General features: G+C 35.3%; 1 protein-coding gene across 3 annotated transcripts in view; it reads right to left on the bottom strand.

The window, feature by feature from the left end:
• FAM120B (family with sequence similarity 120B) overlaps positions 1-24,505 on the bottom strand; it is a 61,041-nt gene that overhangs the window by 24,945 nt on the left and 11,591 nt on the right. For all 3 annotated transcript variants that reach the window (XR_003398086.1, XM_026845876.1, XM_026845877.1), the window contains 3 exons: positions 23,349-23,444; positions 17,036-17,208; positions 12,938-13,030 (listed from right to left, as the gene is read on the bottom strand). Coding sequence is in view for 2 of the 3 variants with exons in the window: in XM_026845876.1 (XP_026701677.1) it covers positions 12,938-13,030; positions 17,036-17,208; positions 23,349-23,444 (362 nt within the window). In the remaining variant the exon portion in view is untranslated. The remainder of the gene's footprint in view (positions 1-12,937; positions 13,031-17,035; positions 17,209-23,348; positions 23,445-24,505) is intronic.

Here is a 24,505-nt window from a genome sequence, read left to right as displayed (position 1 = left end):
ACCACAGAAAGATGCTTTGCAAGAAGGAAAATGTTTGCTCACAGGAGCAGTTTATAAATTTAGACCCAGAGACTGTATATTCTGCTCAAGAGTTTTTACTTCAGGAAGGAAAATACATGGATCTTGTATATGAAATGCAAATTTCCAGGTCAAATTACATCTAACTAAGTAATAATTAAAAAATAATCAGGATGTAAAAAGACCTTTATGTTTTAAGGAAATGCTACTACTCTTCTGAGTCTTCTTTGTGGATTCAGAAGTGACTTTTTGACAGAGGTGTAAACTTTATCCTATGCACTTTGAAAGCTGCACAACCTATTTTCAGGAACTTACTAAAAAGCCCCACAACTCCTTCATCACTCTACCGAGTTCAGAGGGTTCAAATTCTGTTAAAAAGATAAATAGGTTCTACCACACTTGAAATGTGAGGGCAAGTATCTGAATGTGCCAGATGTCAGCAGACACAAATGAAGGCCAGAACCACACCCACTGGCAAAGTCACCTCACTATCTTAATTTCTAGAAACCAAGGAGAAAGGTAAAGATATGGTAATTATTTTACAATTCTTTACTTGTGCTGCTTTACATATCATCTGTGCACAGCATCTCAACACACTAAACACTACATTTAAGAACTGGTTCCTTTAGTAGGATTTTCAACAACATTCTGGAGACACACTTTTTCAATGAAAAAAATTTGTATTAATAATTGTTACTTAGGATAAACTTGTTCTTATGCATTTAATTTTTCTCCTAATCTGTTGCCCCATTCCTGTGGTTGTGCTGAATACAGAAGATATGACTGTGGCTAACGTTTAAAAAGAAATAACTTAAAATTACATAAGACATTTCCTTCTCCCCTTCCCCACCCAATCCACAGTTATAAAAAGGAAAACACAGCATTCAAGGAGAGGTTAGTATTTACTAATTTCTAGTTTAAACTAATTAATTGAAGAATAATAATTAAAAATCAATGAAATTTGACTCAAGCAATGAACTGCTGGAATTCAAGTGATGGTGATAAAAATCTGAATACTTTCCGAGTTTAACTGGTTCTTTTTAGATGCAGTTGAACTCAGTCAGTATATTATCAGTATACCTTCTTACACTACTTCCCCCATACTCACCTGTACCTTAAATGATCAAATATTTAACCATAGGTAATTTATGCTTCAGCTATAAAGGCAGCCGCTAGATCCTATCTCAGGAACTTGTCATTAAAACAGTAAGGCTGAGATTTGCCTGGGAGAGGTAAGGCACATTGTGTTCCAGATATAAAAGAGATGAACTGTCAACTGATGACAACTTCACTAAAGTTAAATTCTCTGTAATGGAAAGTACCACTAAACAAATTCTTTCAAGCAAAGGACTGAGTCCTTTTTTGAATTCCAGATCTTCCTGTCTCCGGCCATTAGTATAAATTCACAGTGTGGTCAAAAGATGCTAAAACCCCTCCGTGCTGGAACTACATGGTTTGTTCTTGAGCAAAGATAACGTAAACTGGTGCAACGGTGGTAAACTTATGCAGTGTTAGCCTGCAGAGATGAGCTGGTGAAACAGTACATTTACTTGGCATCAGTCAGCTCTAAAGCAACAGGCTGCTGGGAGTGCAGTACACCACCTGCTTCCTTGACCTGTCAGATTCAGGGGGGAGAGGAGCACCAGTGTTTATTCTGATAAAAGATTACGGTTTAAATTAAGCTCTTCCTGCTTAAACAAGGTGTGTGCAAAGGAAAACGAGGATTGAAAACAGATCCTATGAGGGCATCTGCTGCAACAGAAACTAGAAAAACCAGTTTTTAAACACTTCTAAGGCTTCGAAGTAAATATTTAGCAGTAAACAACCCAATTGTTTAGTGTTTATATGTTGAGGAAAGGTTATTTACTGGGTTTTATCAGGCTTTTGATGTAAAATGATACCTCTCTGTGGAACAACACTTATTTACATTAAGCCAACGAAGGCAACCTAAAAAAAGCTTCAAAACTGCTTTTAAATTTAAGCACCCTACAAAATAGTAACAAAAAACTCTTACTGCTAATCAATCTGAAACCAGATAAAAATCTCCTTCAGGTCCAAAAAGATTGTTTCTCACTTCTTGATTAATTTTCAAAAATATTGGCCTTTATCTGAGCTCTTAATCTTATCTACAAGAAAACCCAGCATAAATGACATTCCTATGATGATAAATATCACCAGTTAAAAAGTTAAGCCCCTTCAGTTTATTTGTACACTAGTACCTTAAAAGAGATTAAAATAACATTACTTTTCTTCTTTTAGTCACAACTGCCCAACTCTGATCTAAGTGATTATTGGGCCAATGACAGTCCATAATACATGTGACATTTACAAATTATTGGCATAAATTTTGAGTTATAGTTATCAGGCCATCCGACTATAGCCCAGCCAGCAGCCCATGTCCCTTCTATAAAAGTGAATGGATTTATTAGTATTTTAGTTTTTACTGTCTTAAATAGTAAGCTCATGCTTTTGGTGACATACTTATCTTTGAACCTTCTCACCTTTCCATCATACAGATAATACTGGATTTATTTGGTAGCAAAATAAATTTTATTTGTTTGGGACTCTGAATTTTTTTTTTTTTTTTTTTTTTTTTTTTTTTTTTTTTTTTTTTCTTTCCATACAGTAGTTAAATGTTGCAGAATTATCAGAAGGAGAAGTACTGGTAGCTTAACCTCCCTCACAACTAATAACGTTTGTCCCTGATGGGAGACAAACTGCTGACAGACTCTTGGTACATCTATACCAGGAACTGATGGACTCCTGTATGTGCTATGCCACTGGCATATGAAACGGTTCAGTAATTATTTGAAAATTTTTCCAATGCCTGTAACAATGCCTCCCTCTCACATGGATGCCCTAATAATGTGATGTCATATTAAAGCTTCCTCCTGTTGGGCAATTTAGAGTGCCTTCCCCCTTATCCCCAGCTGTCTAGTTAAACCAATGGGCAGTAACTTATTTCTCTCAGAGACTCCCACAGATTTGTCAAACATGGTTGAAATTAGCCAACATATTCAGAAGTTATTAGGGGACACAAAGAAAAATTTAAAAAACATACAGCAGGTCACTTCCCTCTTAGTTCCAGTAAGTTTCCATTGTAAGCCTTCAAACTTCTCCCACTTCCTTACTTTCTGACACTCACTATATATTTCTCTGTTATACTCTATACTGATTAGCTCCTTTACCAAAATCTTTCAATTTAGAGGCTTCATTTGACACTACCTGCATCTTGACCACACTCTTGATCTAAAGTTCTTACCCACACTTACCCTGGTCCTTTCCCTTTGTTTAACTACAGGACTGGTCCATGGAACAAAGTTTTTGGAGTAAAAATTCTGCCACCAAGTCAACTACTCAGCAGAGTGTGCTTGGCTAGGTAGGTATTATTAATGCAGGGGTCTCCTTTCACAGCCACAGACTATATTGGCAAATGAGAGCTAGTTAGGCATGCAACTGCTCAGTGTGCTGCTGTCTGGTGGCCTGTCTTGTGGACATTTTTCACAGTGTTCTGTGAAACCACCGCCATGGATTAAGATATCATTCTGACTACAAAGAAATTTTGATAGGTGGGAGTTCACTGCTAAAACTGTCCAAGGCTTAATTAGCCAAGCTTAAAAATTAGTTTTGTTTTCTTTTCTTCTCAGAGTCAGAGTAGATGTTCAAGATCTATTCAGTTTTCTTAATGTACGACCATTCCCTCTCTTAAGCTGCATTGTGTATTCACTTTTCAATGGCCTGATCTAATTTCCACTGAAACCAACAGAAAGACCAGTAAACTTCGGCCAGAATTACAATACACAAAATTTAGTACACCTGAAGCGCTGCAGTTTCCAAAAACATTATGACAACTGTTACTAATGTCATGTCTGGTATACAAGCTCTTTAGATAAAACTATCATTGAACTAAGATGTTTAGTACAGAGAATTCCAGGAGACCAAATACTGTTTGATAGTGCAATACAGGTTTTGTTGTTCTTTTTTTCTCCTAGCATTTCTTCATATTGTAAAGCAGCTGCACAATAAGATTGTTGATACTATGGTTCACCTTCTGAAGTAATATGGTCCAAGGTAAACAGTTCTGGCTAAGGAATTTTCCAGGTGTTAAGTCCACATGTTGGAAGAAAAGAACTGATCTGCTTCTATTTCACAACAATCCTGAGGTCCAAGACAAATCAAACCATGAATCAACACAGCACTCTCAGATGACCCGTGAAAGGAGCTGCCAGCCTGCAATTTATGATCAAGATACTAGGAACTGATTTGTAATTAAGCTGCAATAGAGTATCCACTTCCAGAACAGCTATTTCTTTTGGAATGGAAAACTGCCATACATGGCTTGAAAGTTCCTACCTTTTGGCACAAGAACATCAACCCTATGCGTAGTTTAGATAAACACATACAGTGACAAGAACTTACTACAAATAAAGGTTTTGAAGAAAGTAATATAACTTACATGTAATATTTTACATTTTCTTGTATCAGCGCTATGTCAGAACAAATCGACTATAAATAGGGAAACAGTCTTTATGAGAATAACTTGTCCATTTTAAAAGGAGTACTTAACATGGAGAAGAATGCTATTTAAATTACTATGCTCTGTAATAAGCCAAACTTTGTGATCTCAGCACTTCAGCCAGCACTGGACTCCACAGGCACTCTGCTGATGAAATAAGCATTCACTGACATTCCAGCCTCAGGATGGCTGATTCACAGCGATTTTAAAACAAAAGGTACCTATTTTTTTTGACACAAGGTGCTGTGCCAAGACACTTCCTGCAGAACCACTATACTTTCAGCTTCCTATAACTGAAAAATATTACTTGCCGTTGTACTAGACTGAAGTATGATTCTGTTGTATTGAAGCCTCAGTGTACAAATACAACATACAATCGTGTAATTTTGCTAAAAAGTAATTAACACTGAGCAGACTGAGGGATGGTTTTTCAAAACTGCATTGACATAGATCCTCTTTTATTAAATTTAGTAGTAAAGCTCTCATTGACTTTAATAGGAACTTATGGAATTCAGTCCTAGCATAGAAATATTTTCTGCCAAGATGACTTTGTGTCCTATACACATAAAGTAAATAGAAAACTCTTGCTAAATAGGAAACAATACTTAGGTATGTATTAACCGTCCTTGATAAAACCAATACATACATAATTTCGTATTTGGCAAGGAACTTAATGTCTCTTCTTTTAAATCTACCAGGGAAACATATAGCAGCCCAGCTGAATGTAATATACCTTTTTAGTTAATCTGCATATGCTTACTACTAGTGCTAGTGTGACACTAGACATGCTGATTAGATTCCTAAACGATTAACTAAATCGCCCCATAAATCATTAATTTTATTTGGAGGTAGAACACAACCACCTTTACACATCTGGTGTTTACTGTCCCTGTGTGTTGTTTCCTCATTTATAACGCTGGGATAGAATTGTCTTAACAAGTGATGATGTCTTGAGGTGCTAAGATATAATGCCAGTAAGGGATGTTATAATGTACATGTGTCACTTTTAACACAGCTCCATTTCTTTAGAAAAAGCCTCTTTAACCACATCTTGGTTACAGTTCAGTGAACATCAAATGAAATAATCCCAAAATATAGTTGAAGGGGAGGAAAATATATGCATGACATCAATGTTGTTGTTAAAAATACATTTAAAATTCACATTTATAAAGCCCTTTTGGCTCAAAAACTTCTATTATTGAGACTACTGATACATAAACATTACAAGAACTAAAATATAAGAAAGAACTGAACAATTTGACCAAAGTCATAGAGGAAGCAACAGATAGGAACTGAACACCACCTTGACTTTTAACCCTTGCACAATGATAATGTCAATCAAGAATACACTTGAAAAGGAACGGAACAAATCAGTTCTTGGTTAGTCTGGCTGCTTCTGATACTTTCAAGATGAACATTTCTACTATAGTAATTTGAAAAATTCCAGCACACCCTACAAAGGACTGTAAGCATATGCCTACAGGCTTGTTTTATCTTCTTTCTCCATCCACCCATAAATGGCTCATTAGGTCAGTTCAGAGAACATTTTTGCTCCTCCAAAGTTACACATAGCCATCTGCTTCTCTGGGGAAAGCCTAGACAGATGTGCAGCTTGCATTCCTGCTCAGGCGTGACAGGGGCACACAGGCAGGTGCAGGCAGCCCTGAGCAGATGACAGGCAGGTGCACACGTGCCACTGCTTCCTGACGGCACGCTCCCTTCCCTCCCCAGCACATCACCTGCCCTGTGGGGACACAGGTCAGCCCTTACAGGCAATGGAGAGCAACCCCACCTATGTCATGCAAACACCACCTCCAGCCCTCGTGTACTGCTTGTTCCTTCTAACATACAATAGGCAAGGAAATGAAAACTATTTCTCTCATGAGTAAACGTACACTTTGACCAACATAAACTTGGCAGGAAAATGTCAGTTGATACCAGAAATTATTATTTTCCTTCTCTGCAATAAGTTATCTCCAACCTTTTCAAAGCTGTCAGTTTGCTTAATTTTTGGGGAGAGCTTTATGACCCTCATTAGCAATAAACTACATCTCACTTTCTGCAAAATAGATTAAAATTTACCAGTAATTTTGTTATCTGAAATTCCAGACTGTCTTTTACCTTAAACATCCTGAAAAACTGCCTACGCTAGATAAAGTCTAAAAGCAAATTATAACTGAAACATTGCTGCTCTTTCCTTGCTGTTGAAACCTTGTTAATAATGAGCTACAGGGCAGTAAATGGGAAAGAAAGCTCATGCAAAAGCAAAGCAAACTTACACAGTTATGGAGAAAAATGCAAGAATGTCTTCCACAAAGGAATACAAAACTTATCTTCTAAGGTTTAAGGCCCTTGCTCAAGATTTTCTCCATAAGCAAACTGAATGAATGTATTTTTCTCAGAAGGTAGAAGAGCTGATCTAGTCATGCTGGGGTTTGTATTTATGCCAGTGACACATAACAGAATTCACACAGTTATGTGAATTCTGATACTAGAGCTTATGTCAAATGTAAAAAATGTTCAGGGAAATAGACTCTAATAATACTAATAAATATACCAAATTTGGTAAAGAAGAAAACGGGGGAGAGTGATGCAGAACAGCAATCTTGTCTGGAAACTGAATATGTTAGCCTAAGAAATTTTTTTTTGTATGTTTATGAACCAACAGCAGCAAGGAAAGGTAGACCCAGCTGTCCATGCAACAGGACTAGGAAAACTTGAATTTCTTCAGAATTTAAAAAAATGCTTATGATAATATAAACAGATTGAGAGATGGGACTTTCAAATAATGCTGTAAGCAGTGAGTAACTTCAGCTCCTGAGATATAACTGTATTTGCACTAACACTTGATCCATGCAAGTGCAATACTTTACCCTCAGTAACAGACTGGGGGATGCATACCCACCATTTTGAAGTCATTAGAGAAAATAAAGAGGTTCTGCAGTACAAAGGCAGCCCACTGAACTAGGAATGCAGGCCCAAGAGGCCAAGAGTTATTAAAAGAAAAGCATAGTATAGATGTCTGAAAACTTTCAGCCTTAATATACAGATGTAATATAAGCAGGCTCGTTTAATGCAACTTTCTCTTGATTAATCATGTAATTTATTTTTTTTTTAATATTTAAAACCAAAACTAATTTAACTACTTGAAGACTTGAGCTGTTTCTATTTAGACTAGTTCATTTAAGACTATCTTGAGGACATGAAAAGTTACATTTCTGAGGTTGAACAGGGACTGAACTCATCTCGGCTTGCAATCGCATCCCATACTGCTGCACTTTTCTTCCAGATTAGTCCAGAACACTGAGAAAACCTAAGGACTGCAAATGAGAAAATGGGCTGGGAAGCAGTGCCAAGCTCAGTAAACCACCTCAATCCCCCCCATTCCCCACCCCTGCCAGTTACAATCTCACCTATCATTTTAAAAACACTTCTGACAGATGCAAATTTTGTGGGAATATAAACCCCGATTCAGTAAAGCATTTGGGAATGCACTCAAATTTCACTTTAGTTAATACTAACGTACATCAAAGAAGCAGGTCCTGAGTATGTAAGAGAGGTTTATCTGTGAGATCTTTACAATATTCTTACTTTTATTTTATGTTTTACTCCATCCAATTAAGACTTCAAGCAAATATTTATTAGTAAACAGTAACATAGGCACAATAAACATATACTTCCTGAGGGAGAAAGGATTTTTTTAAAACACAATTATATTTTGAAAAATACAGATCGCTCATAAAGACTGTTTGGAGTCTGTCTGAAAAGTATCACATCTAATGGTGTTGACAAATGTAGCTTGGCTTGCCAGATAGGTCAGAAGATTGAAATTATGGAATGTTCAGAATCTGGGTATTATTTATTCTTTTCTGTCCACATGGCAAGGGGGAAAGAATACCAAGTTTAAAAAATACAGAATGGATTTAGCAACATCCTTCTGAAATTTGAGTGACCCTAACCAAGATACCTACACACTACTCTAAAACACAATGCTGCTTTGCATGAATGTGGCTAAGTATCCCTCAGGAAAATATTCAGAGAAAAATATCTTGAGTAATATCGGTATAACACTATTACCAAGATAATTTTGCTTCTATGACACTGTACAACAGAAAGTATGCAAAGTTTCTATGCAACTACTGTTCTTGCTAAAGCTATTTCTCCTTGTCAAACTAGTTCAGTAGTTTGCTGGGTATTTTTAAAAATTATTTGAAAAGCTAATTAAGTAATATTTAATATGTATTTTGTGAAAGTTCATTTGCAATCAAATTGCAAAGCTCTATGGAGCTTTTCATTTAAGACCTAAAATAACCATGCTCATTTTCAGTAACACTTTTTAAATAACTGAAAGCACTTGAAAAATTGAAGGAAAACACTTCAGCACTTGACTGACTTATACCTCATACACAGCCACGCTGTTCCTTTTACAAGTGGCACAAAAGATATAATTACTCCAAAGCAGATATTCTGGCATAACTGGATTATTTTATGGCAAATCTATAAAGAGCTTGTAAATGCCATAAATTCCAGCAGTGTTGTGTATGTCCATCCATGCATCTGCTACTACCTTTGAGTTCATATTTTCTGACATACAGTTCACTTCTAAAAGCATTTAACAGGACCTGAATTTAATCTACCAGTTTCCAGGTGTACTTCCTTTTTAACCAAATTCTTTCATCTCATTGTTGGCCAGAACTTCCACAAAGATGAGTTTCACAACTTCATGCCTCCCATACAAATTTTTCATACACTCACATATTTAGAGAAATCTTAGAAAAAAACGTGTCTGCGTTTATAAATGATTATGGCCTCTCCTGTGTGGGCAGTATTTTACATGCTTTACAGGTGAAAGATGATCTATAATTGCACTTGTAGACAACCAGGGCCAGCACAATATAAGAAACAAGACTGCAAGCACAACTGCTGGTGCCTTTTTTTCTCTACAATGGCCTCGAAGTTAGACTGATGGCTCTCTGGGCTTCTTGCCAAAACCACACACCAGATGAAAATAGCAAGAAGGGAAATAAGCAACCTGGGGTCCAAAATTTAATTCTGACCTTATGTATAAGCTCTATGGGAAGCTTGGGCAAAGTAGTATGTTAATCTACCATATAAGGGGGGTACAAGGAAACTAGAAAAAAACTTACAAGAATGTATAAAATCTCTTCTCTATCATGTAGACATCTTGGTATTTTGAAACCATCGATCTTGAAAAATAATCAAATCTTCATGTATAAACATTGTGTTATTCTCAGAAAGTAATATTTAATGTGCATTTTAAGTTATATGTCCACAGCCCACTTACTTTCAGCATGAGATAAACCATATTTTTTATGGCTTTAACCCACTTTATTCAAACCACAGAGATTTTTGTTTCATAAATTTGCTGGTTTATGGATCTCATTAACTATGAAATATGGACAGCATATCAGAAAGCAGATTTGAAAGTGAAGGCTGAAAAGTTCTCTTCATCCTATCAGAAGAACAGGCTCTATTTACATTTTTTCTCATCATTCACATTGGAAGTTTTCTTCTGCTAAAACATATTTGCTAATGGAGTCCTTCGCAGAAACAGAGCAATTTTTTTTTTATCAAATCAGTGTCCTTCACAAAACCGTTTACAAGGAGAAAACATTTTTCTACATTTAAAATAATAATATAGTGTTAGTCCAAAATTGCAAATGAGCAAACATTTTCATAAATTTTTGCAGATGCTAACTAAATTTAACATAACTTCCTTGAAAGCTCTGTTATTAGGCTGTTTCTAGAGATCACGATAACTTCTCAGTGGAGAATAAAAGGTATGTTAAACAGATTAAACTCTATTCATCTGGTTTCCTACTATAAAACTCATATTAATTAGCTATGTACTAGTGTAATTCACTGCACCTCGATCCTTCGATTTTAAACACAAATATCTAGGAAATTCAGATGTTAAATACCTACTGATACCCTATTTACTAACTATTAAAATAACACATAACTCAATTTTTTAAAGCTCCTAAATAAACACAGTAATAAGTAAAAAAATTTTAAAACATTCTGAGGCGGAATCTTGAAAATTAGATGCTTGAATTACAATGCTCAGAGAGCTTGATTTATTGATCATTATTTTTAGAATATAAAAGATATTTTATTAGTCTCCTGTCTTTCCAAGAGAAAATTCACAGGACATTAAGTTCTTCAACACACCACATTTCAGAAGCACAGAAACAAGAAACAGACCATTTTATACTCTTCCTGTGAAGTGAGATTAACCTCATACAAATCTTCAAATTGATCCTGATGCTACCATAAAATTACAGACGGCTTATATATGAAGAAAAGAAGTATTTTTATGGCAATTAATACAACATAACATCTTCTACTGATATAGATTGACAAGTCAGAGATACACAACAAACTGAGAAACACCAACTATTTTCCACTGGGAGACCCAAGTCATCAAAATACAGGAAGGGACGTTGATCTAAAGGCAACAGAAGAAAGTTTTGAAACTGTTATTCACCTATTCACAACTTCAGAAGGGAAAGAGGCCAAAATCTTTCCTCACTATTCTCTTCAGAGGGATTTATTCTGGCTCAAACTATTACCAAAGGCACTACTGTGAATTTCAATAGAATAAGAGAAGGCAGTGCTCTACAAAATAGCCCAGTACAAAAATTTCAACTGCATTGTATCAATCTTTTGTTGGTTTTTAGCACAGCAAAAGGCATTATGCATCAGTACATGAAGTGCTTAAATAAGAAGCAGAATGAGGTAACTTTGAAAAGTATCTGCCAATAGCACACATAACTCAATTCCACAACATACTGTTAACTTTTTCATAGAGTGATAGACAGCATAAGACCAGCTTCATTTTTCATTTACTTTTATGTCAACAATGGAAAAGCAGACAGTATTCGATTTGCCATCAACTTTGTAGGAAAGTTACAAAATTCTGTGGACGACTTTGAAGTAGTAGAATGGCTGCTGGTAAGTAGTATACATTTATTAATATTACATCTTTGGATGCAACACTCAGATTTATAATTTCATAGAACCATAACACAAATTAATCACACAAAGACATCTAATTCAAATGGAATAAACTTTCAAGCACTTTAGAAACTTAGTGTAAGTGCACCTATAAACAAATTGTTTCAACACTTCCTGCTTATGCTTGGCTTCCTTTATGCTTTTCTGAACGACTGCCACAACAGACTTGATAAAATAATGATGCGCTCAATGTTAAGCGCAACACTGTGTAATAATGTCTTCGACAGTAATAAATCCCACATTTTTGCTGTTTTCCATATTGCCTTCATCTCACTGCTCCCTTTTTGTTACACAGATCTAATATATGATCAGCAGCAGAATAAATTTGTGATGAATTCGGAAAAAATTGATAGAAGGCTGGACTTTACTTGTTATAATGAATCAAATGAAATTGGAATCACACCGGTTTTGTTATGTTAGTCCCTGTGCTCTAGAATCGAATGGATAGTAACAAGAGTGGTTGATTTACCTTGCTATCAGCAAAAATACTTCTAAAATTCTAATAAGGACTGTTCAAAGTAACAGAATTTATTGGAAATATAGGCAAGATTTTCAGTGAAGACACATTAAGGTTCCAACCCTTTCTAATCCTTTCTCCCTTACTTTTAAGTAAACCCACAACTCAGCCATTGACATGTGCAGTCTGTGCTGTACCGAACACAATCTCAAACTATGAGATCGAAAATACTCTTGTATAGTTAGATATGCAAGTAGAACTATTTAGATAGTTCTGCTGCAATAACCATTTGGGAAGCTGCTTTTCCACATGTAGATTCAAGAAGATAGGAAAGGAAAAAAGCAGATTTTCACAGAGTATATAAAAATTTTAAAAAGAACTCCTGAATAATTACAGAATAGTGTGATCCAAAAGGTCTTCATTACGGTGGGCCACATTAGATAACAAGACATTTTTTCTGGTTAGGTTTATGTTATGTTTATCTTCTCCCACAAGTAGTAATACTAAACTTTATTTAATGCAGTGATTTTCATGCAACTTATGTCCCAAACCACTGCCCTCCTCAGGAAAAAAGAATGAAGCAATGTTGCAAGACAGGATTCACCACTGCAAATTTTCCATCAGCTGGAAGCCAAGTCAAGAAGAAACCTGAGACTAATTCACTCACCCTAACACTGCAACCACTAGAAAATGTTCTGTTTACTTTTTTTTACATGATTATCAAACTAAGTATTAACTGAGCACATTAAATGTAAATATTGAAATGTAGCACATTAAAAGTCTATCTATTTACCATGACCTTCAGTTCCTGTATCTGAAAAAACTTAATGTAGAAGACTTTTCCCCAAAAATGTTTATACCAAAGTTACCATGAACTTTTAATGTTACTCAATTATTCCGGTCCATACCTGCAAACCTGCCAGTTGAGTAGCTGACTTCCCTTTGAGGCAGAGAATCAGTGCCACAAATGCATTTAAGTCCTCCAGAGAGAGGCTACTGACCTATAAAAGATGAAAAAAGAACACATTAGCTGAAAGCTCTGAAGAGGAAATTTCTGAAAACTGACTCCTCTTGTTCAAGCACATCAAACTTAGTTCAATGACCTCACAAAGTTATGACCACCATGAATGCATTGACTAGGAAAAGGCACTTGAAGGGAACAAAATACTTGCTTTTATAACTTGAATGAAGTGCATACCCCAATACCTATGTATAGTGTATATACGTAGATTTCCACACACTAAACAAAATGCTCCCCCTTCAGCTATTCCATTCTCCTCTTTGAGTTTCTTAATAATGGGAAATTTCTTCATCTCCCTAACATTAAACATACTAAAAAAAAATGAGACTTAAAAAAAAAAATAAATTGTTTTATAATCAACAATAAAAAGCACCTGAATGAGCCACAGATGTGATGACCATTACGATTTCCTTCAAATGCTTACATGATTAACTGCTGTAAACTTCAAAAATAATCTAAAATGTTTCAATTACCTATATTAAGCTAAATTTCAGGATTTAACAAAACATATTTGGATTCTTTTTGAGTTTTAGGCTATATACTGAAGTGGGAAGAACTCAAAACTGCAAGAAAACGAAACCTAAAATGTTCAAGTAGGAAAACAAAGAAAAATTCTAAATTAATCTAACAGTTCGCTCTAATACCTCTATCAGAAAAGGGAGAATGGGGGCATTTACTGTTGTGTAAAAGCACTCAGATTCGGTAGAGGCACACCTCTAGACCAGCTGGGCTGATTCTATGACACTACCAGTCCGGTTCTGATCACTTGTTCCCTCTTAGAAGAACATTATAGATTATACATATGCACCAAGACCAAATAAATATCTGTTACAAATCTTGAGGCTATAAAGAAGGCTCTAAGTGAAATCCATAAGGCATTACAATTCTTCATCAACTGGAACTAGAGGGAAGGTTTCTATTGCAAAGTGTGGAAATGTTCATTGTGGGCTTACAGTACAGTTAAAAGGCTGCATTGTCTTTCTTTTAACAGCTTGATTTTTGAGGAATGTTGTGTACATCCTATTTCAATCCATTAGGAGTTTCTATTATGGCTATTAAAAATCAAAAAAGTGACAAAAAATGAAGGAGAGAAAAATTTTAAAAGACTGATGTAAATCAATAGAAAAAGAAAAAACACTAAGAAGCCATCTCTAATTATGTCATTCGTTTATTTGCTTAGGAGTAAGCCATTCTTTCCTCCTCAAGATAAAAATTATTCAACCATTACCAAGAATTATTTTTTTTTAAATCAGGCCTTGCTGCTTGTACCACTGTAGAATACCTTCCACTCTACAATGCTGTTCAAACTTGTATAAAGAACAAGAATGTGAGGGATATCAGAAGTTTTAAGCTTTAAAAATGCTCTTCGGTATTCATTAACTCCACCTGGCTGCTCAGATCTGATAATGGCCCTACTTTACCCTGTATTTCAAGTCAGGTGTCACCTTTGTGTAGATGGCAACAAAAGAGTTTTACTAAACCTGCATATCTTATATATTTTGCAGTAACAGAAAAAGTGACTTTCTTCTACAAAACCAATTCTTACTACTTGCACAGTTTTACCCTAAGAAAAATAAGTCAAAGATTGCTTGCAGGTAAAACAGCAAGAAAATGTCCATAACAAAGCAGATCAGTCAAAATGCTCACAAATATCAAAACGCTTCTTTAGAGAAATAGTTTATTCAGTAATTGAATTTGATGAGTTATCACATTTCCATTGTCAGACTTCTTCCAAAACTGTAAAAGCTTGAAAGAGAAATTTTCCCTTTCTTTGGAGACTCCACAGTTTGACATTTGAACTCATTCACTCTCTTCCCCAACTTTAAAGACAGACCTGTTATTTTATAATTTTCTCACTATTTCTGTTCTTAATTCGGAGGATATTTGAAAAGTACCCTCATTGATACTCTCTTTACATAGTTAAGATTTGCTTATTGGAAATTTTTTCTCACTTCAAAAAAAAAAAAAAGTGTATTTTAAGTTTTCATTAAACACTTGCACATAAATGGGTTGGTCAGTATGCCGGTTCCTGCAAAAACCTAAGTTTTAGGTTAGATTACATGATAATAATGAAATTCTGAATAAGTTTATTTTTCCCTCATATGAGCTGAAGGAAACGATGTTAGCCTGCTTCAAGGCAACCTACAATTGCTCAACTTAAACCACCTTTGTGGTAACAATCCACCTTCCCTCTCTAATACAAATGTAAGACTAAAGTGTAAAGACAAGTATTGGGCCACAACCAGACAAGCATTGTTTTCTCAGCTATAAAACAAATGGAAGCAGTATGGCCAGCTCAAAGCATGGCTGCTGACACTCTTGCTTCTTGTGTTTTCCTCTCAAACACCCCAATAAAACAAATGGACAATATCAGAGAACTACTGAAAGTTTAAAACGACTCAGCAGTAAAAACCATTTTAATCCAAATCAGTTCCCTAGGGCTAGATTGTATCAGTGCCACTCAAGACGGCAGAGAGAAACAGGAAAATGGGACAGGTGTTGAGAAACTTGCACTGCCATGAAAAATCCTGCATCAAACTAAACACTTAGCATGATCTCTCTGCTATTATTCTTGTTGAAAATACGAGCTGCAAAACTGTTTTCATCTCTGTTTTTAACACTGGCCACTGGATACTAAAAACCATATCCCTAACAAGCATTTTTTTCCCAATTTGTTAAAATGCTGTGATCAAGGCTCAATAAAATCAGTGTTCTGTCCCGTTATTCCTCCTCTTAATCCTACTAAAGAAATGCTTCTCAAATAATTTAGCAATCTTGCTATATGAAAAGGAGTGCAGGATAGCACAATAAATAAATGAAACAGTGAAAACAGATAAACAACGGAAACAGTTAGATATTATTTCATATACAAATATGAAAAACACTTAAAAGCACGTGATAATCTAAGTACGTGACATGTACCTTGCTGAATTTAAACTGCAAGGCATGAAATTATGTTTAATGAGTTTCATCTTCAAAAACTTTCCATTTGTACTCTGCTATAGGAAAAATTAAAGAAAAAAAAGAGCTATATGAATCATTTGTATGATTCCCATATGTACTTCCTCAATGCATCATCTAAGTTTCAGCAAACACGTATAAAGGAAAAACAAAGGAAAAGTCAGGGAGTGCTTGTTTTCATGTTTCACACACCAGTATAAATCTGTTACTGAGAAAAGTGAAGTCTGAAAAAGCAAAACAAAAGACAAAATGCAGTTCAGTGTAAGTAAAAGTGTAATAGAGTTTATCAGATTAGATAAAGGCATTATAATTTTCTCATTCTCGAAGAGGAAAATCTGCTTGCGAGATCAGCATTCGAAAGGAAGCAAGTACAGACAATATATTAAATACCATAGAGAAAAGTAAATAATGAAGCAATATTGTATTTAATCTTGCATTCCTTTCTATTACAATTAAGGTAGTCTGTAGGCTGCCAACTGTTTGGAATTGTAACAGTATTGCTACCTAATGATGCCCTATTACTCAGAATTTAATGAGAAGAGCCATATCCTCAATTCTGACTTGAAACTGAGTAGATTGACAAGATGGTGTGAAAAAAGCAGTGAGAGCTGACTAAATATTTATATTGCCTGTTTGCACAGACTGCATAGTCACCTGAGGGAATGTCTTCTTTTGACAACACAAAGGAAACACAAAAAGAGAAGCTTTAATTTGCAAACAGGTCCCCAAAAGTGGGGAAAATCCCTCAGTTTATAGTCTCTCCGTTAAAATGCCCAAGGGATTCTGTCATGGACATGTGAGAGTTATGATTAACTACTAAAAAACCCAAGTGTTTCTTGAACAGGATGATGCATGTTAAATGGAGTAATTAAAAATACTGTAATGCAGTACTATTATATTTGATAAACTATGCCTACAGTAAAGTTTAAGAGAAAAATCCAGCACAGGCTAGCAAGAAATAGTTTATTAGTCAATCACATCTATCAGGGCTGACAGCTGAAGAAAAAGCAACTGTCCCAGTTACCTGCATCATAAGATAGGCCAGCAAGCAGCAGAATGCTGCAACAGGTGCTTCTAGAGCTTGGAGCTCTTCCATCCTGTCCTGAAGGTGAAAGCATGCCAGAAATGTACTATACCGTTGCTTTTTCACATCAGGTCCTTTGGCAAACCACAATGTTTTCAAATTAGGTGTTCCACCTACAAAAGAAATCCATTCATTTATCTTGGCAGCAACAAGATAAAACATGCCTACCTCATTACAATCTGAAAGGAAACAACTGATCTGCTCTTGGCACTTGCAAGGACCACAGAGCTGAAAAGAAAATGTATTTGACAAAACTTGGCATTTGGAAAAAAAAAAAAAAAAAAAAAAAAGGCTTGTAATTTAAACAATTTGTATTGAATACAGGCATGTTTAAGCAGAGTGGACCAAATTCAATTCTTACAACAATACAGACAACTTTGAGACAACAGGCTTTTACCCTTTGCAAGAACAAAGTTTGCCCACGTGTCCCTTCCCTTGGGGATCCACAGCATTGAATGAGGTTAGTTTCACCATAAAATAGTGATTCAGCAGAAAACAACCATATCTGTTCCCTTCTCTCTCTCCTAGAGTTAGTGTTATCAGGAGTCCTGAAAGGATTCTTGCATTGCCTCCCTTCTATCATCTGTTTCAATGAACAAACTGGTCACCTATACCATCTGCTGGCAAGCACGCATTCTCCACACTGCTGGTATGACTCCTCTGCAGTAGGTTCCAGTTAGAGAACAAAACCCAAGGCTATCTGGTATTTTTGTGCTCCCTAGGCTGCTGTATATAACGCTGTTGCAAACACACACAAAAAACCTGACATCAGTTATGTATAATGTATCTTTCCAGACTTACTACAGTAATCATTCACCTTGGCCTCTAAATCCTTAACATTTATCCCATGTTGCCAGCTCCCAACATGTGTGAACTAACGTAAAATTTGCTCCCCATTTAAATTACATTTAATCCATTATCAAAATAAACACTAATGCACGTGAAAAAACAGAATAGCTAACTGGTTATGCAGAAGAATCCCAATTAAAAACAGAATTCTCCCATAAAATACTGCTGCTTCTGTAGTTAAATAAAATGAAGTGTGAATTTTAAATGTGGACTAATTAAGCTACATTTGGTAACACCTTTGCCTTTTTTGTGTGACATGCAGCAGCTGTAGTCCAGTTAGGAACACTTGGTGATAATAAATGGTTAAAGTGACAAGGTGCTGAAATCTACATAGACAATGTTTATTTAGCCAAGAAAGGCCATTAAACAAATGGTACTAATTATTTGGAGAGGGGGGAAACTGGAAGAGAAGTTAGTATTTGCTCTCTTCATCTCCCTGGATGGATGTTTCTTTTACTATTTTTAAGACTAACTCTCCCATCAAAAGTTTTAACCATGGAAAGAACTATCATCATACAATCTGTAAGTTTCTAACCTTATTTTGTAGGGAAACAATGTATATTAAGAACAAATACCAGTTGCTTGATTTGAGTTTAAAATGCAGGTTAGTGATAACACAGATACTGGCAGTGAGTGGGCCAGTACACACAGCACAATAAAACTCAGATTACTGGTTTTGATACTGGTAATTGCTGCCTTAAGGGAAAAAAAAAAAAAAAAAAAAAGAGAGAGACTGACTTCCAGGAAGAAAAGCAAATGTAACATGCATAAAACCAAAACAATGCCAACTTTTCCTACCAAGGCTAAGCAACTTTAATGTGTGAGAATTTTTACACGGGTAAACTCAAATAGTTTTGATAGTTTTTGCTTTCCAGAAAGTTCCCAATCAGCTGCATATGAAGAGATACACCAAGAATCACTTAAAGCAAAGTACTCTTTCCATCTGTACAGGTTTGTTTTGTTTTTTTTTTTTCTTTTAAATTAATTACATCCAGGGGTATTCCTAATAATAGGAATCCTTCTTTCTTCAGAGTAAAATCAGGAACTACATCAATAATCAAGATTATGTATCTATAATGAGAACTCAACAAAAAATTCAAGACATCTCTTCCATAAACAGCTTCCTATACTTTCAGAAACAACATCGACTTGTGCCTGGGAAAAAGAGGTACTGATGAATTATGAATTATTTACTCTGGGAAAGAAAATGTGACGCTATCTCCTTTTGGAACATACCAACCAAAAATGTTATTTTTCTGAAAGGGTCTCTTCTACCAGTAGTTAAATTCCATGTAATACCCAAGAGTGAGCCATTATATTAACCCGTAAATGAAAGATAAGTAAACCAAAGAAACAAATACACTGAAGTTTAATGACTCTCTGATCATGCGTACAGTCGACAACAGACCTAAGATTGATATACAGTAGAACTCCAAAACTGTTCTCCGCTCTAGTTGCATCCTCACTTCATACAATTAGAAATCATTCCTGAAAGAAATTTACCTGCATAGGGAGGAGAAATATTTTACTTTCTGAACACATCTAAATATTTACTAAATTAACCTAAAAATCACCCCAAAACTGAGTAACAAAAGGGAAACAGAACAAAACATACTTAGATACATAGAATTGATACAACTTTACCATAAATATTAGTCATGTGAACATGACCTATTCTACTGGGGTCCTTTTATTTCCTATGAATTACGCAGAGATACTCAAACACTGCATATGCTTATGATTATTCTCAACGTGCACAAAACTATGTGAAAACTATACAGTACTATGTAAACTGTAGTCCTTGGGAACTCCAAGAAGAGCATCACAAAGACCTCCATGGAGGTCAAGAAATACTACTTGCCTAAACACAGAAATGGAGAATCAACAAGTTAAGTGAAAAAGAATTGACTGAATTATTTTTTCCTTTTTCCTTTTCACTCACACATTTAAAGACATTGTCACATAGAAAGCATCATGATAAACAAAAGCATTTCAAAGGAATACATAAATATTTATTTCACTTGTCTGAACTTCAGTAACTGATTTATGTATATGCAATGCATGTAAAAGTTGTAGAATGCATTAATACTATGACACTTGAACTTAAGGCTTGTACAAAGGAGATCCTCACATTTGTACCAACTTAAAATATGTAATTGTGTATATAGATATTAATGGATAATATTAACTGTTCACGCATATTTGAAGTAATGACTATTGAAATTTCATTTTATGACACCAGTAATAAAACTTCAGCACTTCATCATATTACATGCTTATGTAAATACTGAGAAATAAAAATAAGTTTATAAAAATGTACTTGCTAGAAACAGTCAACATTAACTTGTCAAGAACTGTGGCCAATTTTAAATATGCCATAAACCCAAATGCCAATTAAATCTGACCATTAAAGAAACATTCCAGAGACAGCATTTTGAACATAAGTGTATCCATAACATATTCCTGTAAGATTCAATCATTAGAATACTGAAAGTGCATCCAAACTCCTGTGGTACGAAGCTACAATATCCTACACATTTTCAGAAATAAAATGAAAAGCAGAATCCATAAATTTCCAGTAAAGACTTTAAAACTTCCTTTGTTCCATATAAACTGCACACATATCAAACAGATCTGCTATGTTCACAAGATATGGATGTTAAACAGTATTTTCTTGGATCACAGATCTAACAAAATTCATTTCTCAGAAACATTTTTTATCGATTTAAGTGCTGCTCTGTCAATGTGTGGGAAACATCATGATCACATTCGTTCAACTGAAAGGAAACATTCCAGAAGGGAGACATCAAATGCAAGCAAATGCAGATGCTATTCAGAAAATTGTCCTTCAAGAAAAATACATATACATAATACACATTATATTTTAAATGTATTTTAAGCTACCATCTTACAGCCTTTAGGATTTGGGGGTTTTTCTAAGAAAAAGCTAACATTCCATCTATCACCTGCAAGCTTTTCAGATGCAAGACAATTCTGCTCTTTTATACACACAAAAAAAAATCAGTGGGAATTCTACTTTAAGAGCAATGTGAAATTTAAAATATTTATGGTTATGTGCATTACAGTTCAAAGTTTATATCAAATATTCTTTCCAGACTTTTTAACCTAAATCAAGTTATTTAACAGAGTCAGGATTTCCCATATATTTTTAGTACAATTCTAAAGTAGTTGTGATGATGTGGCTATAATTTTTTCCAAAAGAGATAAAACAAAGAAACTTCCCAGATTAATTGCACCTGTGATTTTTCAAATAGTTTCTGGTAAGGTTTCTTCTCTTTTTAAGTAACCTGCTCTTGATTGACAGCTTTGAACTCTTAACTTCCTATAACAACTTCTTCAAATTTAGCTCTAAATATGATCCCTGTCTGAAAAATGTGATGCGCTGTTGAGAACCTTATTTGGTGAATTAGAAAGTCATGCTGTGGAAAATAAAAGATGCATGAGCGAATGTAAGGCATACAAATATGGACTGCAAAAATTTTAGAAAAATATTTGTTCGCTGAAGGAATGACAACAGAGCACTAAAAATAAACACTAGAAGTCCTCCTCCCCTTTTTTAATAGTTTGCTTGTACAGTCTTTCATTACTGAGTTAGTAAAGATTATGGCTGAGAAGATGTTGTTTTTATAAACTCCTCTTATGCGGTTGCTATAAACAAACACAGTGATGTTAAAACCTGTTTATTGTCAACATGAAGGTGGGTTCTATCTGTAGCATGTTTGCAGAGCAGTAGAACCAGAGTACATGACATTGAGAGGATTCCTCTCCAGAAAGAGAGGAAGATACTATACTATCTGGGAAGGAAAATTTCACAACAAATAGAGTGTATTTGCCATGCAAACTAAAATGTAACTATGTAGGTATGGTTTATACTTCGTTGAGTTTTGTTTGCTTGTTTTACAAATGCATGTTCTCAGACCATCCTATGCTGAAATAAAACACTTGTCCAAGACAGATCAATTTTCACCCTGCATATCCACATTCATTTGGAAAATTTCACAGCAATTTCATGCTATCATCAAGTCAATTAGATAATCATTCTCCTAATATTGTATTGGGGTACTGGAGAGTGAAACTATTGTATATCAAATGAAACCTTGTTTGTATTTTGTCTATATAACTCATTTCTTTCCAAACAGTTCCTTTCAAAAGGATTTTGAAAAGGCTGGTATCTAAAGACCAACTGGTTTTCCGCCATCCTTTGAAGAATTTGAAGACTCTCATTAAATATACAAGTTTCAAATATGAAGATAAATGTACAATCTTAGGATACCTTAAGAAAATTTACTATAACTCTAGAAAATTAAAACCAAGTAGATTCTAAATCAATCCCTAAGGAAAACAAACCAAAAAAGTGCATTCATTTCAACTTCTTCTGAATATGGATTTAGACCAGATCAGAACAAGCACTGCTACAGAAAGCTGTGGGTACTGAGGGAAGAAGCACTGGTAATTATGCTCAAAAAATCAAGTAGATAATATTTGTTCTTAACAAGATATCAACAGTATTGTGGATCAATGGAACTAATTCATTTCATATGAAAGACTAAAAAAACCTCTGAATTCCTGACCCACATGATAGGAGATGACTAGACAGAGAGCAAGCTGTGAGAGTGAAGATAAAGGGGTTATGATTAAAATAGCAAGGACAAACGAACAATTAGAACTATTTTCCCTCTGAAATAACAAAACTGATACAGGGCTGTTTACTTTATATCCTAAACTTGTATTGGATGATACAATTTAGTGATAAGAGATGAGCAACATATACAGTGCCCAAGCTCTTCACCAAATGTATGATACTTCCTCATAAATGTAACAATTCTCACAACACTAATTTCACTACAAGTGTTTGTGAATGTATCCTTTACCAAAAGAAAGATAAAACCACACAAAATACTTGATCCTTAAGGCAGTAGAAACAGCTTCACAGAAACAGATAGCCTAAGTATTTTTTTATTGAAAGCTAGATTCTCTTTTTGGGTTGTCACAGGTGATCTAAAAATTACTATTTTTAGTATACTCTGCCAGTCTTGTTAACATATTCTCTCAAACAGCTTAATAGAAGAATTTTAATATGGCCCTACACACCAATTATCCTGGCCTCAGAACAGTATTTAGAACCTCTAAGCAATTGTTTGCATTTTAGAACTGATGTTTGCATTATCACTGGATTTAACAAGACATAGTAGCTCAAAGCTGAATCCTGTTATAATTACACAGGGTAATTACAAGCAATTACAGGCATGCACCATTTCTACTTTAGCTCCTTGTTCTCCACAGTCATTTTGGGTTCCATATCAAACATGTGATGACGGATTACCTAACCTGATTTTAATGATGTCCTTACTTCAATTCAGATTTAAACATGTTTTTATTCTACCTGGAATAGAAGGTTGTACAGGTTGTATCAGCTCCGGCTGCTGGAGAGGATTTCCAAAATAGACAAACCACTCTTTTACCAAAGGATAGGCTCCGCCTAAAAAAGACAGAATTGAATCACTAAGTCAAATGCAAGTATTGACACTAGTGTAAAAGTTGGAAGCAGCAGTGATCAGTATTCTAAAGTAACAGAAGGCACTTCGTAATGACTTGTTTGCTCAGCTTCTTTAAAAACAAACCAAGAAAAATTAGTTTTAGTATCTTTATGACAAATCATCAGAACAAATGAAGAGAGTTTGAATTATGTATTATAAACATGAGTTTGGAGTTGGGAACTGCAGCCAAAAATGTAAGTACAAGAGCCTGTGGAAAGCATTCTAAAATGGCTTTCAGCCAGTTTTAGGCCTTCTCATTCCAGGGCAGTTCAGGAAGCTTGTGGAAGCATCTGGCCTATCTTAGGGACCTACAGGAGCTACCTCAATCTCCCAGGGCTGTCACACTGCCACATATGCAGGCAGCCTTTAAATCATTCTCCTCCCAACTTGCCCTGACATTTCCTGTGTCAAGGTTTGAGACAAAATCTTTATAAGGAGGTCTTGATGGCTATTTGAAAGCTGACAGCAGTGGAGTCATCCTACCTCAGACGCAGAGCTTTTATGGCCCATTGTTCCAGACCTTTTATCTAGTATAAAGGGATTGTTTATGCCTAATAGCTCAAGTGGCTTTCCACCCCCAAACTCTGCCCCACCCCCCAGGAAAGAGTAGGGTGATTCTTAAATTAAAAATTTCACTGCTCAATTTGTGCATCTAACTACTTGATGCTTTAAAAAAGCCCAAATGAAAATATCCTCAGAAAAAAACTCAAGCATTTAGGACTTTTTGAAATGCAGTCTACCCAATTTCCCGTAGGCAGCTCAATCATTCCAATGCAAGTCTTCATAAAAAACCCTAGAATCATTATTGTTGTAAATGGTGCTTCTGCATTCTGTCCAGATTTTGCCTATGGTAACCATGTCATAGTGCCCTAAATTTCTACTCTCTGTAGTCTGGTAAACAGTATGAAGTAAACAGATTTAGCTAGTCCTGGCCACTTGGAACAGTGTTTTCAAATCTCTTCCAGGCAAAATCTCAAAGCTTCCCCCCCTCCCCCCCCCCCCC

This window comes from Athene cunicularia (genome assembly GCF_003259725.1).
Source record: "Athene cunicularia isolate RWA chromosome 3 unlocalized genomic scaffold, athCun1 chr3_part1, whole genome shotgun sequence".
NCBI lineage: Eukaryota > Metazoa > Chordata > Aves > Strigiformes > Strigidae > Athene > Athene cunicularia.
This window is presented reverse-complemented; position numbering and strand designations above follow the sequence as displayed.